Source organism: Trichosurus vulpecula, chromosome 4 (assembly GCF_011100635.1).
Source record: "Trichosurus vulpecula isolate mTriVul1 chromosome 4, mTriVul1.pri, whole genome shotgun sequence".
Lineage (NCBI taxonomy): Eukaryota > Metazoa > Chordata > Mammalia > Diprotodontia > Phalangeridae > Trichosurus > Trichosurus vulpecula.
In genome coordinates, this window is record NC_050576.1 from 260,674,949 (window position 1) to 260,692,010 (window position 17,062).

Sequence of the window (17,062 nt, forward strand, 5' to 3'; positions counted from 1 at the left end):
CTTGAGTGTGATTGGGAGGTGGGGCAGGAGGGGAGAATCTTTGCCTTTGGGAGAAAAAGGTCAATAGAAGAGTTTATTAATGAACTCAAAGACTTGTTAAATTTTGCCTAAAGTATGTAGTCGGACAGCTAGGTGGATCAGTGGACAGACTGCTGGGCCTGGAGTCAGGACGACCTGAGTTCAAATTGGGCCTTAGATATTTACTAGCTGTGTGATCTTGGGTAAGTCACTTAACCCTGTTGGCCTGTTTCCTGATATGTAAAATGAACTGGAGAAGGAAATGGCAAAGCACTCCAGTATCTTTGCCAAGAAAACCCCAAGTGTGGCCTTGAAGAGTCAGACATGACTAAGTAACTAACCAACAACAAAAAGTGTCTAGTAGCAAAAGGGGACTATGAAAATAGAACAACATAAGTCTAGATATTTGCATAAAGAACCAACTGGGGAACTCGCCAATCCATTGCTTTTTAATGTCTCCTTGTCCCGGAGATCACAAAATGAGGGACTGCTTTATGTGTTGAAACTTTCGTTTTCAGTTAATCCAATTAGTCTGGGTGTTGTATATCCTCAAGTAAGCAAGTTGTTCTTTCCATCAGTTCCCTGGTGATGACTAACAGTTCCATGTTTGGGTTCATTTTCCATCATCATCTCTGTTTATTTAGTGTGTGCACAGCACTGTGGGAATTACAGCTAAAACATAGAACATCCCTGCCAATGTAAATGAAAGAAAGGATAGAGTTAAGGAGTTTCTAATTCCTAAAACAATAACAGTTGATTTTGTTAGTAGTGAGAATGGATTGACAAAGAATGACCTATTTTTTTTTTGGTTAGGGTTATTTTGAGTTTGGTTTTTTCCCCCAGTTTGTTTCTGAGAACTGAACCGAAAGACAAAGAAGAAAATTGGTATTTCCTTTATTGAAACTGCAATTGTCAGTTGTGCAATATCTAACTGTGTCAATCAGGCAAATAAAGGGAGAAACCCTGACATAAAAATGACCTTCTTCAGTCTGCATTTCATTCTTTCTTAGTTTCCAAGCCTGAAAAATGCAGCTTTTGCTGCTTGTCAGCTTTCTGTTTTTCTACAGTCCCCAAGTCTGGGCAAGAGACAGGCACTACTATATTGGGATTATTGAAGCAGCTTGGAACTATGCTCCCATCAGTGACGAGAAGAAATCGAATTTTGAAGACTTGTAAGTTAATGTTTTCTATTTGCTTGTGAAATGCATACATATCCCTCTATGTGTGTGTATATATACATCTATGTGTGAATCATCAGCAGTTTATATTTTATAATGTTCATCTCCTATTAACAATTTCTAAGAGTTCATGGCTTTTTTCTACCTGGAATTCTTGTCCTCCCTCTCTTTTCTCTCCTCTCTTTAGTGTTACCTCATCTTAATATTATGTTCCTTTTAGGTAGCAGGGCTACAAATCCCTGTTAGGAACAATATCAAATCTTTTGAGATTTGATTTTGGCTTTTGCTTCATTTTAGAATTCATTATTAATGTACTTTAAAATTCTTTTTTAAACTATGAATACAGGTCAAATCCCATTAGAAAAAAATGAAACAAGAAAAAGATGAAAGAAAAAAGTCTCTATCTTTGTCCAATGCACATCTATTTTTACTAGTTTTCTTCTTTTGTAAATTTTTTTTATTTTAAATTTAAATACAAAATGAGAAAAGAAAAAAAATTGCCATGCACACAGAAGACCATAAAAGAGGATTCAATATAAAACAATAAATTTCCATTTCAAGAAAACCTATATAATAAATTCTACATACTATTTTCAAAGTTGCCCAGGTTTTCTTTGCTTCCTTGTTGATTTTCTTTTGTTCTCTACTGCACACTTTTTACATTATTTTTCCCCTCCTTACCCCCCCCCCACCCTAAAGAAGGCTACAATTAAGCATGCATACATACACATACATATACATAGGTATGTATAAACATACATATATATACACATGCACATATATGTAATATGCTTATTTTCACCTGTCATCTGTTTATCTGAAAGTGGATAGCATCTTCCTTCATAGATCCAAATCTTTCCATGTTTTTTCTAAATCGACTACCTCATCACTTCCTATACCACAGCAATATTCCAACTCAATCACATCCCATCTGAGAGATTGTCTATGAAAGTTTTTTCCCAATTTTCTGCATTCTTTCTATTCTTGGCTACATAGATTTTATTTATACAAGAAAATTTCAATTTAAAGTAACCAAAATTATCCTTTTTATACTTCAACAATACTCTCCCTTATAATATAGTTTAAGGTCTGATACTGCTGAATCTACTTCCTTTACATCTTTTTCCTGGTTTCTTTGAAGTTCTTGACCTTTTGCTCTTCCAAATGAACTTTACTACTTTTTTCTAACTCAATAAAAAAAAATTTAGTAATCTAATTGAGATGACATTGAATAAATTGATTGGTTAGGTTAAAATGTCATTTAAAAATTTTATTGGCTTTGCCTATCTGTGAATAATAAATATTACTTCAATTATTTAGACATAAGTTTACTTGTATAAAAAGTATTTTATATTCTTGAGTCGGTTTTGGCAAGCATAAGCTCAGATATTTTATATTTCTAGGTATTTTAAATGATCTAAAACAATTTTGAATAATATTGTTGACACAGAGTGTAGTTTCTCTATTTTTCACTTTTGATTAAATCTATTATAACTTTAACTTTTTCAGAAATCATGATTACTATCCCTATTTTTTATGTAATAAATTCTACTCCTGCCCTTTATTTTATCTTTGTGCGTGTGCGTGTGTCTCATTTTTATAATGTTTCCTGATAGCATCAATTTGTGTTTTATGGGTAAATTTGTCCCATGCCCATTATTAACTACAATTATTTGTGTATTTTCTTCCTTCCTATTTTTTCCTCACTGTCCTTCTCACCTTATTTACCCTCTCTCTCCTCACTCCTCTGCTTTACTTTTACCTGCTATCTTGCCCTCCTATTTCTTAACCTACCCAGCCCTCTAAAAGTCCCTCCCTTATTCTCTCCCCCCACCCTATCCTTTTGCCCTCTTATTTCTTTCTGAATTTAGAAGACATCATATACATACATACAAACACACATATTTCTCTCTTTAGCCCATTCCCAATGAAAGTAAGTTTCTAGCACTACTCTCTTTCTCCTCTACTCATTTCTTCTGTATAATTTTTTTCCTTTTATATCTCTTTTGTATGAGATAATTACTCCTTTTTAATCTCTCCCTACACTGTTTCTTTTAGAATCACCCCATCATACTATAGCTCAGTCCAAGTCTTTCTTTCAAACTACCCAAATAATGATGATAATCACAAGGGTACTGCTAATATTTTCACAGATATGAAGTAAACGATTTGACCTTATTGAATCCCTTATAATTGGCATTTAACGTTTACTTTATGGTTCTCCTGGATGTTATATGATGAATTTTCCCTTAAGTTCCGGGGGTTTTGTCAAAAACAAAACAAAAAAAAAACAAAACAAAAACAAAAACTTGAAAGTCAGTTCATTAAACATCCATTTGTTTCTCCCCTTCCCCCATTCAGGATTATACTTTGTTGGATAAGTTGCCCTTGATTGTAACCCCAGCTCTTTTGCTCCACAGAATATAGTATTCTAAGATCTACAATCCTTCAACATAGAAGCTGCTGGGTCTCATGTAATCCTTATTGTAGTTCCATGATATTTAAATTGTTTTTTTCTTATTGCTTCCAATATTTTCTCCTTAACGTGGGAGCTTTGAAACTTGGCTATGATATTCCTCTAAGTTTTCCTCCTGGGATCTCTTTCAGGTGGTGATCCATAGATTTTTTTTTCTATTTCTGCTTTGCCTTCTTGTGCTAGAACTTCAGGCCTATTTTCCTTGATAATTTCTTGTAATATTAAACAAGATTCTTTTTTTAGTCATAATTTTCAGGTAGTCTGACTATTCTTATATTATTTCTCCTTTATCTGTTCTCCAAATCAATTGTTTTCTGATGAAATGTTTCATATTTCTCTTCTATTTTTTTTCTTTTGATTTTGCTTTATGATTTCTTGGTGTTTTAGAATGTCATTAACTTCCCCTTGCCCAATTCTAATTTTCAAGGAACTATTTCTTCCTTAATTTTTTGATTCTCTATTTCAAGTTGGTTGACTCTCTTTTTATAGTTTTCTTGATTTTCTTGGATTGCTCTTATTTTTTTCCCTAATTTTTCCTCAATCTCTTATTTGATTTTTAAAGCCCTTTTTAAGTTCTTTCAAGAACTCTTTTTGTGCTTGGGACCATTTGACATTTCTCACTGAAAAAGGAATGGCTTTTTTTAGCTCCATTATCTTCCTCTGGATATGAAGTCAGATCTTCTCTATACCCATAGTAGCTATCTATGGTTGGGTTCTTTCTCCTTTGCTTACTCATTTTTTTGTTTGTTTTTAGTAGCTATTAGTGTAATCAAGTTGTAGTCCCAAGTTATGAGGAATGATGTCCCAAGTCTCAGATCTTTCTTCTTGTTATTTGCTGGGGTCTATCTCAGGGCCCAGCTTAGGGGTCTCCTCTCTACTCCTAAGCCACAGCCAGAGCCCCCAGCCACACTGTCCTGCAAATGAACTTGCTCCCTTCAGTCCCTCCAACAAACTATAGCTGTCCTCTCTACTCTGGAACTGAAACCAGGCACCCTGTTCTCCTGCGAGTGCCCACAACCAAAGGGGTCCTCATCCCTCAATACTGCACTCACCAGGTGTGTGCTAGCTCCTTCCCCCCAAAACCACAGCCCAGGATGCATCTGTTCAGCATATCTGTGCTTGGCAACCCCCAACAGTGGAAGGTCCTTCTGTCTTCACCTATTCAGCAGTCAGACCTCGACATTGTCTACAAAATGAAAGTGTCTAAGGCTGAGGCTGCCTCTCAACCCAGCTGTCCCCAGGTTTTGTTGCTTGATGACTCCAGCAGAGTGGTCCTGGAGGTGTTTATATTTCATTCAAGCCAAACCTCTACCCTTGGAGGTCAGGTCTTTCCTGGGGTCTTCTCAAATTGTCTTAGGAAGACATCTGCTTTACCCTGTGTTTATTTCTGCTGCTCTGAGGTGATGTTCTGACTTTTTTGTGTAGGAAATTTGGAGAGCTTCTGCCATCTTCCCAGAATCCTCTCCCCTCTACTGGCTTTCAATATATGTCCTTCAAAGTTTGCTGTAATGGAATTTGACTGATAATAGTGTAAAATTATAAAAGATCAGCTGCCATCTCCTGCTTGAAGACTTTGCCAATTTCTTGCCCATAGCTACTAGTGCCTCCAGTCTCTCAAGTTACCTTGTATTTATTTTTTTCCACATATTTATAGTTGTACCTAGTATTTCCCCCCCCATGGAACATGAGTTCATTATTTATTTGTATCTTCAGCATCAAGTCCAGTGTCTGGCATATGGTACATGCGTAATAAATGCTTGTTGCTTAAGTGATTAATAAAATCTAATACCATTATTAATGTTAGTGTAATATTTGTCAGGCAATTGAACTCCGAAGTCATGATGCCAGGCACATAGTAGGTGTTGAATAAATGCCTATGACACGATTGATTGAATGTTTAGAGATCTGCATTGGTGGAGAGAGTTTCATCACTGAGACTTCCTTACCATGACAAAGTCAGAGTAAATATATCAGTACATTTTAAAAATAAATGTTAGTTATAGCATGATGATAGGTACTGTCGGAGGGAGGCTGACATTGAACCTATGATTTCATCATTATAGGAATCATCCAGTAAGGAAATTCCATCCACCAATGTCCTACTACACACTAGTCACCAAGGATACAAAAAAGATTTCCCTAAAGGAACTCATATTCTACACAAGAATAAACCATGGATACATATAAGCATAAACCAAATAAATTTAAGGTTATCTGTCAGGGACTGGGAACTGGTGGCTGTGGGGAGCCAGGAAAGGTTTCATGTAAGAGGTGATGAAGTAGGCACACTGAGAGTCACACAGTCAGTATGTCAGACAGTAGCAAGGCCAGTCCTTGAGATGTTATGTCTCCCCATCTCTCTTGGGGTAAGAATATTTCTAAATGGCTCGAACAAAAAAACTCATTGATTGTTTTTTGCATTTTTTCCACTTAAATACAAGGTAAATTATATAATGGTTTTGAACCTTGTATATATAAAAAAGCAAACATAAAAAAGACCCTGCAGATTAATCGAATATAATATTAAACAGAATCTTAGAAATTATTCAGTTTAATCTTTCATTCTTCTAACAAATGAGGAAACTAAAGTTTAAAGAGATTAAAAATGATTTGCCCAGAATTGCACAACTGGTAAGGAGTAGAGCTCAGGCTAAAAACCTGTACCTCCAAATTCAAAATCTGGGATTTTTTTTGAAGGGGGGAAGGCAGGGCAATTGGGGTTAAGTGACTTGCCCAAGGTCACACAGCTAGTGAGTGTGTCAAGTATCGGAGGTCAAATTTGAACTCAGGTCCTCCTGACTCCAGGGCCGGTACTCTACTCACTGCGCCACCTAGCTGCCCCTGGGATTCTTTCTCTTATACTACAGGTAACGAATCTGCTTATGGGATTTTAAATTTTAAATATTTATTGAAGCCTACTGTGTTAAAAGCACTGTGCTAAGTACTTTAGACCAAAATAGGGTCTAATTTCAGATATTAAAGCCTAAAAATCAGAAGGAGTGTTGCTTGGTTTGGGTGTTTATGTCTGTGCACATATGTGAATGTGTAGGTATATGTGTGTTTCTCTTAAAAACAAGTGCAATTCACGTATTCATTGAAGATAGACTAGCCAAATTTGACAAAAATTCCCTGCTAGCAATTAATGTGACTTGTCTTTGTACCTATCCAAAATTCTCTCTGGGAAGATTTGAATTTGGTTTATTCCTAGCTCTCTCCTTGAAAGATTCAGTCAAGGTCCCTCCCTCCCTCCACACACAAGTAATAAATTCCTAATAAATATTTTTCATAAAACACATAATGAAAATGGAACCTGAAACCCAAGAGCAGTTAGCAAGGGAAAAGATAATTTCCTCCTTTTCAAAAAAGGGCCAATCGCCTATACCCATCGAGGCAAAACTCTTAACACCAATAAAGACAAACCCAGGACTGTGAGCAGTGTTGGAAACCCTGGAGAAGGCAGTATCAGCTTTTGCTGTTCCCTACATTTCCTCCCTCCAATAATCTCATCTCCTTCTCTATTGAGAATGAATTTGGGGGCCAGGCATTATGGCAATATGACAATTTGCTGTTGTCACATATTCAGAATAAAGTGACCACGAAGTTCCTGGGCTTGGTTGTTGCTAAGGACAGCTTCGGTAACTTGTAGTGTAATGAATAACTTCTATGTTTACTAGGGGTGGGTCCAGGTTCAAATATCTCCCTCACTCCCCTGGCAATCTCTTGTGATTTTGCATTCAGTGCTCTAATTATACAGTTGATGGGGAGAAGATGACTCAGAATATCTGTGTCTTTCCTTCCATGTGTGAAGATCAAATATTAAGTATAGGACCAATATTATGGTATTTAGATCCTTGTTTACCCCAAGTCGTCTGTACCAACACTTTCCATTTGCAGTCAATAATTAACCTAGATTAGGGATATCCAAAGTGTTCAGTTACGAGTCACATGATCAGAAATCCACATTGAGTGGGTTGTGTCCCTGAAGACAACAGTTGAATATAATTCAATTACATAAATAATTACATTCAGCTTCAACAATAATTACTAAATCATCTAACCCCATTAACATAATTCTTCAGTCAGTTATGCAATAGTAAATTCAACAGATCATTAGGCCCAACTGGCCTATCATTTCATATGTGCTAGCTGATTGAGTTTTTAAAAAATTTCTACAATCAAAAAAAATTAAAATAAAAAAACAAAAACAATTTTAAAAAATAAAATAAAATTTCTACAATCAATAAGCATTGACTATGTACCAGACATTATACAAATCTCAGGCCAACTACAATCCACAACCAGATCCCAGATCATAGGATCACAGTATCATAGATGTAGAGTTAGAAGGACCGTTTCAGTATGCTCATCTCAAGTCACCAGACGACACAATGTCTTCAGGCGTTATAACTGAATGAAATAATCTGTTTAAAGCACTTCGTAAACCTTAAAGCACTATATAAAGGTTAAGGATTGTTATAATGATGATGATGATGATGATGATGATGATGATGATGATGATGGTGATGATGATGATGATGATGATGATGATGATGATGATGATGATGGTGATGATGACAACATTACCATTAGTAGTGGAAAGAGACCTGACTTAGAGTTAGGGAGACTACTTTGTTTGTTCAGGTCCACTTTTGGCCCCAGGCAAGTCACTTAACCAGTGTCTCAGGCAACTTTTAAAGACTAAATTATAAAGTATTTGCTGATAGGCATTGGGAGAGGGTGTTTCCCTGTGCCAAGAGTTCCCTGTGCCAAATCTCTCATAACAATAATGATATATAAGCATATATGTTATACATAAAATAGCTTTATACACAATAGCATATGAGTACCACATGAGTCCCAGAATTTCTGAACTCAGGTCAGAGTCATGACTCATTCAGAGACATACTGGTTTTAACATACTTTTCTTCATTTACTTGGCCTTTCTGTATATCCCCAGGGCTTAGCATAGTACCTGGCACATAGTAGGCACTTAATAAATGTTTGTTGACTGCCTGACTTGGCCACCTCATTTCATGGCAATAAAAGCTGGAAGGAACCTCGGAGGTCATATAATCCAACCTCTTCATTTTGTAGGTAATAAAACAGAGGTCCAGAGAGCTGCGGTGGTTTGCCCAAAGTAACCCAGTTTGCAAATGGGAAAGATGGGATTTGAACCCAGGTCTTCTGATTCTGTCCAGTGCTCTTCTGACGTCTATCAAAATAAAAGCCTCACTTTAACCATATGGCTGTAGCTATGACCATTCCAACATGAAAATATCCCTCCAATGCAAAATCCATTCTCCCTCCAAAGCAATGGAGTCTTGGTGATTCTAGTCCACCACAGATTAGAAGAATCAGATTAGAAGTATAGTTGGAAAAAAAAATAGGATTGAGGCAGGCCTAATACAAACTTAGATAGAAATAGAGGTGCAGCTGTAGATGTAGATGTAGGTATAGGCATACATACACGTATAGAATATATTTATAGTATGTAAAATCACTGGTCCTGGAGATATGAGATATGATATATGATGTGATGAGATATGATACGATACGATGTGATGTGATGTGATGTGATGTGATGTGATGTGATGTGATGTGATGTGATATATAATAGAGGAAAGGACATGGCATAATATAACAACACAACATAATATAATGTAATATGATACATAACATACCTGTGGGCACATATATACATTATGTTTTAAATATAGGCATATGTTACATGTGTGTAAAATCCCATTTTACTAGGAAATATTAAACTTAGAATACCAAATGTATAATAATTTAATGGTGGATTCTGCCTGAAAGATCTACCCATGAAGGACATTATTCCTTTGTCTAAGTAACTCCCTGACAAACTGTAGCGATGTTATATATTTTTATTTCATTCCACATGAGAATTCACTTCTGGAGCTTCGGATTTGTGGTGACATTATCCAGTGTGTTAAGCTGCCAACTGGAAGAATTATAGCAGAAGGTTATTTATTTGGCTGACTGAACAGCTATAATTGATTCTTCTGGTTTGATAGCTAGTTACCAAAACTTCTTGCACTCTTCCTGTAACTGTCCCTTTTTCCCAAAGCTGTGGCCTTTTGATCTTGCCATAGAGTATAAGCAAATATGCCTCCTGTAGAGCATTGCATGACACAATTTTTGTTCAGACCAAATTTGGTTTCACAATATTACAGGAAGATAGAAGAATCTGATTACTGGTCAGAGTAAAACTAAGAAAAACTCTAAATGTTTAAAAGTCCAACAAACAGCAGGACTTAACAAAAATGTACAGAGAGAAATTTACAGTTTCATACACAATTCTCTTTTCTGTTATTTGTATATTGAAATAGTCACATTTGCTGGTATTCCTTAAAGTTACCATTAAATGACAATTTACATTTAAAAAGAGGAAAAACCATAATTTTACTACTATACAGGAGTCCTACCTCAATGTCTCATCTTGGCATGGAGTCCCATGTCCCCAAAGACACAAAGCACAAGCTCTGGCAAGCTCCCAATGACTCATTGAAAGACCTTGATAATATCAAATAATTATTTTGACCTGTATGTTGATCACCAATTAATTCTTTGCCTATGGTGGCTCATGAAACAGAAAAGACTATGGGACAAATTCCAGGACTTCAATTGTATAATAAAGTCTGCCTGCATATTCCCTCCAACAACTCAAATAGCAATTTTTCCCATGTCCTCTCCTCCTCTTGCTAAGTTTGACCATGTTATCCTGAAAATCCTCCATAAAGGATCCCTAAATGCACTTGGAGGGGACAAAGTCCCTTCCCTACAGGTAATTCTCATTCTGTTATGTTGATACCAATAGAATAAATGAGCTGCCCACCATTTATCCTTACTTTCATCACATGGCCAACCCATCTTTTTTCCTCAATCCATCATCTCTTTAATAATACCCTTTACATTTCATTTCTTATACAGTTCTTGACTGGTGCTATGTTACAGCCTGCTCATACCCTCCATGCACCTGTCAGTGCTCTTTAGAGATACATGACTTTAATTCTTTGGGAACTGCAGCATTGTGGGCTAAGTCTAAATTTGGCTTAATTTCAGCTTAATTTTGGTTGAAGGTTTTGTGAGGTTTTTTTGAATGCAACAGGCCCCTTGTCAGCCATAAAATCCAATTAAAATGACTAATAAATAAACATTAAAAGCACACAATCCAAAAATAAAAAGGCAATTAAGATAAGACACTCCCTTCACAGTCCTCAGATCAAGAACTCAGAGAAGCTACTTCCCGGCATTTGAAGCTGAGGAAATGCCTTCAGATGAACTTCTTCACCCCACTGATCCTTTTCTATTTCAAACTCCCTGGTCTGTAAAGTATCATGGCAGCTAGCTAAAATGGGGGAAGGGAAAGAAGATTAGCTGGGTCCCCAAAATTGCAACAGCCCAGGCTCCTAGCCCATGTGGCATTCCATGACTTGTAGCTATGCAGAACCATCCAAAGGGTATTGTCCCCAAAAGATAGTTCTTTCTTTCAGGGAGAAACTTGGAAGGGAGTCATTATTGCTGAAGGCAATATAGTCAACTGGTCTCCTGCTATTCATTTCTGGGCCCAACTCATTATCCACTCAGTGTATACCATTTATCAATCAGGGAATAGCTTCTATTTTCATAAATTTGGTTCATTCCTCTACATATTTGAGAAATAAAAAATTCATCATAGAATCTTGCTGCAAGTCTTTCCCCCGAAGTTTCTTGCTTTCCTTCTCATTTTTGGCTGCATTGGTTTTGGTGGTGCAAAAACTTTTTAATTTTATGTAATCAAAATTATGCAATTTACTTCCCTGGTCAGAAACTCTTCCCCTATCCATAGATCTGACCGGTAATTTCTTCCAAGCTTCCCTAATTTGCTTATGATATCATCCTTTGTGTTTAAATCATGCACCCACCCATCACCCACATGAGCTTATCTCAGTATGCAGTGTGAGATGTTGGTCTATGCCTAGTTTCTGCCAGATTGCTCTCTGGTTTTCTTGGAAGCTTTAGTCAAATAGTAAGTTCTTGTTCTAATAGCTAGGATCTTTGGGTTTATCAAACAATAGGCTACAGTGCTCATATGCTTCTGTATTTTGGGTTCATAACCTAGTCCATTAATGGATCAACCACTCTATTTCCTATCCAGTACCAAATTGTTTTAATGGTTAAAATTTTATGATTATAGTTTGAGATTTGGTTACTATTAGGTACCCTTCCTTCAAATTATTTTCATTGATTCCCTTGTTAGTCTTGACCTTTTGTTCCTCCAGAAGATTTTGATTAATAAAAAAAAATTTCTACCTCTGTAAAGTATCTCTTTGTAGTTTGATTGGTATTTCACTGAATAAGTAAACAGGCTAAACTCTTTTGAATGATCAAGGATCTCACCCAATAGGCTCTACAATATTTGTGGTAATAATCAGCACAAAAATACAATTGCAGATTTAATGTATTTCCCAAGTAGAATAATTTTCAGAACATTTAAATAATTATTTTATTAGCTTCAAATGGATTCAATTTCAAAATCTGTTATTTATTAAGTGTATAACATTTGCAAAACACTGTTCTAGATGTCACCCAAAGTGTAGATGCCATGATTTTGACCTAATGGAACTCATAATCTAATAGGGATAGAGTATAAATATGCAGAAAACTAATACACAATAATACATTATATGTGCATTAGGGAGTTTCACACAATGTGCTTTGCAGTCTAAGTGGAGAAAAGTCATTGCTGATTGAATATATTAGGAGCTTTATGTAGAAGGTAGCTTTTGATTTGGCACTTAAAGACAGGTAGGAATTCAGCACATGTTTGAAGAATAATTTCAGCAAAAGCTAAAAGGTGGGAATGCAGAGGATGTATTTCAGGAACAGGGAGTAATACAGGTTAGCCTGAGTATAGACTACACAGAGAGAGGTGTCAAGAGATAGAGTTGGCAAGATAGAATTCTATGCTATTATGGCAAAGCTGCAAAGTCAAGCCAAGGAGTCTGAGGTACAGAACAGAAAGTTGAGGTAAAGAGCCACTGGAGATTTTTAAGGAGAGGGGCAACATGACCATATGCTTAAGTAAGATAAGTCTGACAACTGTCTGAAGGTGGGATATTACATGTAGTCTTATGTAGTTTCAAATATTCATCAGTCTGGTGGCCAATTTTCTGGTAGTGGTGCTCTATGCTCACCCCTCAAGAAGCCTAAACAGTGTACCAGTGCTGCACATGGGGCTCTTTTCAAAGATTTTCTAGCTTGGGAGAACCTACCTGAATTTGCGCTCCACTGGCATAGCCTTTGGGTCACCTCTAAACTTTGATAAGGTGATCCACAAAATAGACAAAAATTACAAAATGGCCCTCAGTCATATGCCACACTTTCCCAGGGATTGTGGAAGGGTAGCAAAAAAAAAAGAAAGAAAGAAAAGGAAGAGGAATAGAGTGTACTGGCTACACATTTCTTTATCCAATTACAAATGTTAATTTAACTTTTACTGTTTCTAATGTGCTATCTTTATCAAATGATGGATGAATTTTTATGCTGCTAGAGGAACTGTAAGACATTCATATTCACATTTCGGCTACAAATGAAACCAAAAGACAAAAGAAGTTGGCCAAAAATTTTTATATGCTCTGATTAAAATAAAATGTATCAGCAAGGACATGTATGGCCAGAAAAGGAGAAGATACTGGCATAGAACAAAAAATAAAAGTCTAGATGTACAAGTCATTGTACATTGTACATCAAGGGTCCACATTACCAAAAGAATAAGGGAGAGGCCTTGAGTATCTCAGGCTCATTTCTATAGAGAATTTATAGGAAACCGAGATATAAGTCATATAGGATGAACAAATTCAACCTGTACCAATAAAGGTAATGCTGACATCAGTGAAATCATAGCTCCATTTAGGTAGAAGGGACAGACTCTCTGTATGGGCTTAGGTGTGAGTCATTTTTGTATTCTTTATTGTACAAATCAAATGTATTTTGTGTTTGAAGCCTTGTGAGACTGAGAGATTATAAAGGGAGCTGAGTGCTACTGTGTTTCCAGGGTGCACCAAGATCACTCAATCTACACAAACTTATTAACATGTCTCCTATGTACCAGGCTCTGAGACAGGTGCTGAGCTACATATGCAAAAGGATGAGAACCAATGAATGAGCCAGAGAAGGTGCAAGTCTAATAGGACCCCTTGTGACAGGAGGAAATCTTTCAAATAAGGACCATGAAACCCTCATAATTAGAAGCAAAATGGAGTTGTGAATGGAGAGCTGGTCTCATAGTCAGGAGGAATTGGGTTCAAGTCTTGCCTTTGATACAAACTGACTCTGTGACTATAGGCAAATCATTTAACTCTTCGGTGTCCCCAGCCAACTCTCTAAAACAGGCCTGTACAATACAAGGTCCATGGGAGTATATTATGCAAGCCTGTTTTACATCCTCTACACTTTTCACAAGCCACCCAAAATCCTTTGGTAGGCCACAAGCAGGGCATGGGTGTGTTTTATAGGCCTGCTCTAAAAATTATAAAGTTGCAGAGCAGGTGTCCATCTTCATTGGCAAAGGGATTTTCCACATTGGGAGTTCCTGATAGCAATAAAATCACAGGTCTCGACCAAAAGTACAAGATTTTATGTGTACCCATAAAAACTATCATTGAAGCCTGAGAAGAGAATAGGCAGGTTTTGCAGGGAATTTCCTACTGATTTATCTTGTTCAAATTCCTTAATTTTTCTGGATCTTGACTTCTCTGTATAGAAAATGAGGGAGTCAACTTGATGACCCCAAAAGTTCCTTCTAATGCTTATTTGCCATGACAAGCTTGTCCTGTGTAAGTGGTCATTGAGCCCTTTTAAATTCAAATGCTATTTTGAGAAATGGTGACTTTCCCTACCCTCTGATAATACCTTCCATTTACATTTTATATATCTTGTATACATATAACTGTTTGCATGTTATTTCTCCCTTGATAATGAAAGCTCTTGAGGGCAGGGACCATCTCTCCCTCCCTCCTTTTCTCTCTCTCTCTCTCTCTCTCTCTCTCTCTCTCTCTCTCTCTCGCTCTCTCTCTCTCTGTCACTGTCTCTGTCTCCCTTCCTCCCTCTCCCCATTCCCATCTCCCCTCTTGCTTGGATCCCCAGCACTTAGCACAAGGCCTGGCACATACCAAGCACTTAATAAATGCTTGATGATTGATTTATCTTTTTCAGAGAACCTGAATCCCAATTCTATCTTCAAAGAAGACCAGACAGAATAGGAAGTACATATAAGAAAGCCATATATGTTCAATACACTGACAACCTCTTTACAAGCACAATTGAAAAACCATCCTGGTTGGGGTTTGTTGGCCCTATTATTCGGGCAGAGACTGGGGACAAAATTATTGTGCATGTAAGAAACTTTGCTTCCCGAGCCTACACTTTCCATACACATGGGGTAACCTACTATAAGGACCATGAAGGTAAGATTGACCTACTCTTTCTTTCCTGAATATTTTCCTAGAATTGTCCTGGTTTTTTAGTAGGATTCTAAATGTGAAGATTTTAAAAGGTTTTCAGATTGAGATTACACTCTGTAAAAACTTCATCTTTATCTTATAGCTAAATTCTCTGTAATGATATTAAAAATGTTGCAAGAATGAGTGGATAGAGAGCCATCCTTGCAGTAAGGACAACCTAGAACCTTATTCAGCCTCTGATACAGTCCCTCCAAACAATTCACTAAGTCTATAAAATGAAGTACAGAGGCTGATCTGAACTGATACAGGGAGTTTCCTCAGAAAAGCTCCTTATTTTAATGGAATTACCTATCTTTCTTCTCCGTGTCCTCTCTCTATCCCCTGGAGTAATAATAATGTGCTTATTCTATCTCACAAGCATGAAAATGAATAACTAGATTGATTCAGGTAGTCTCCCAGACAACTAGGATTTCTATCTGTTCTCTCTTTACCTAGCTAGTACTGCCAGGTTGAGAAGAGAACTATGGGTGAGCTCCTGCCAAGTGAGACAGGAAGAGATAAGAGGGAAAGAATACTTTCCGACTTAGAGTACTCATTAGGTAAAAGGATCTAGACACTGAGCCCTGACTTTTCCAGTACCCCTCCCACACCTCCATTGCCGGTGGAACCCTAAAAAAATAAAAAAAGGAAAAACGTGCAAGGTACACATTAAACAGACACAGACAGCTTGAGAGTTATAGACCAAGTATTCCTGCTCTTAATCATCATAATCATTACCTCATAGAGGTAAGAGATGGTGCTTTTCTCGGATGGCAGCACATCCCACTACAACTTTGGAAGTCAAGATAAAATTAGAGCTATGTTGATATCGACAACTACTCTGTCATTTTGTCGCAAGCACTGCCATTGTGGGATTTCAATGCTTGTTTTGTTTCCTAGGTGCTATCTATCCTGATAATACCACGGGCCTGCTCATGGATGATGACAAAATACAACCAGGACAGCGATACACGTATGAATTATCTGTTGATGAAAACCAAGGCCCTGGTTTTGGAGATAGTAACTGTGTGTCCAGGATTTACCATTCACACATAGATGCCCCAAGAGACATTGCATCTGGACTCATTGGCCCTTTGATAATTTGTAAAAAAGGTGTAGTAAATACTGTTTTCCTATTGTGATCCATGCCACTTCTTAGTCTTACACAAGATAAACAAAGAACGATTTTGTGAGCTAGTCATGGAGCCACCTAGAAGTAATCAAGCACATATGGGTAATCTTTGGGGTTTATTTGTTTGTTCTCCCTTATTCAGAGGTTGAGCAGGTGAGAGAAAGAGAAAGCAAGTGGACGAGGGAAGGGGACAGAGAGAAAAGAAGATAAGAGAGTCCTGGGATGAGTCCAGACTCAATGTGTATAGCATTTGTGTGTTCTTCATACTTCTACCTGCAGCACATAGCACAGTCCCTGGTATATAGTAGGCATCTAATAAATTTTTATTAATTATTGATTGGTTGAAGAAGTCTACTTGAGAAATGTCACTGAAATTCAAAAAGAGAAATCCTTTCTTATCCCAGTCAGTTTCTTGTATCCAACTCATCAGAGCCCTATCTAGCAAGTAGGACATTGCCTCAAAGTTAGGACATCCATCAGGGGCATGCTTCAGAAGTCATCTAGGGGCACATAGTTGAGCAGCATGCTTCCAAGGGCAACTAGGAGCACACACCTCAGAGCTATACTTCAGAGGACATCTTCAGGATCTTCCTTTGGAGGTCCCAACAGTAACTATCATCCATACCCTTTTCCGACCCCTTCCTTGCACAACTGCACCTACAGCTAGACTATCCTCAGTGTCCGTGTCCACCTCAAACCAATTTTGTCCCAGGTTAAAAAAAATCCAGGGGCAGCCAGTCAGTGCAGTGGATCG

The 17,062-nt window shown here is 37.2% G+C and overlaps 1 protein-coding gene across 3 annotated transcripts in view; it reads left to right on the forward strand.

The window, feature by feature from the left end:
• The first annotated feature begins 674 nt into the window (after positions 1-674).
• Positions 675-17,062, forward strand: part of LOC118848627 (ceruloplasmin-like) — a 74,412-nt gene continuing 58,024 nt past the window's right edge. For all 3 annotated transcript variants that reach the window (XM_036757605.1, XM_036757607.1, XM_036757606.1), the window contains exons 1-3: positions 675-1,190; positions 14,890-15,140; positions 16,077-16,289. In XM_036757605.1, the coding sequence (XP_036613500.1) occupies positions 1,045-1,190; positions 14,890-15,140; positions 16,077-16,289 (610 nt within the window). In that variant the 5' untranslated portion in view covers positions 675-1,044. The remainder of the gene's footprint in view (positions 1,191-14,889; positions 15,141-16,076; positions 16,290-17,062) is intronic.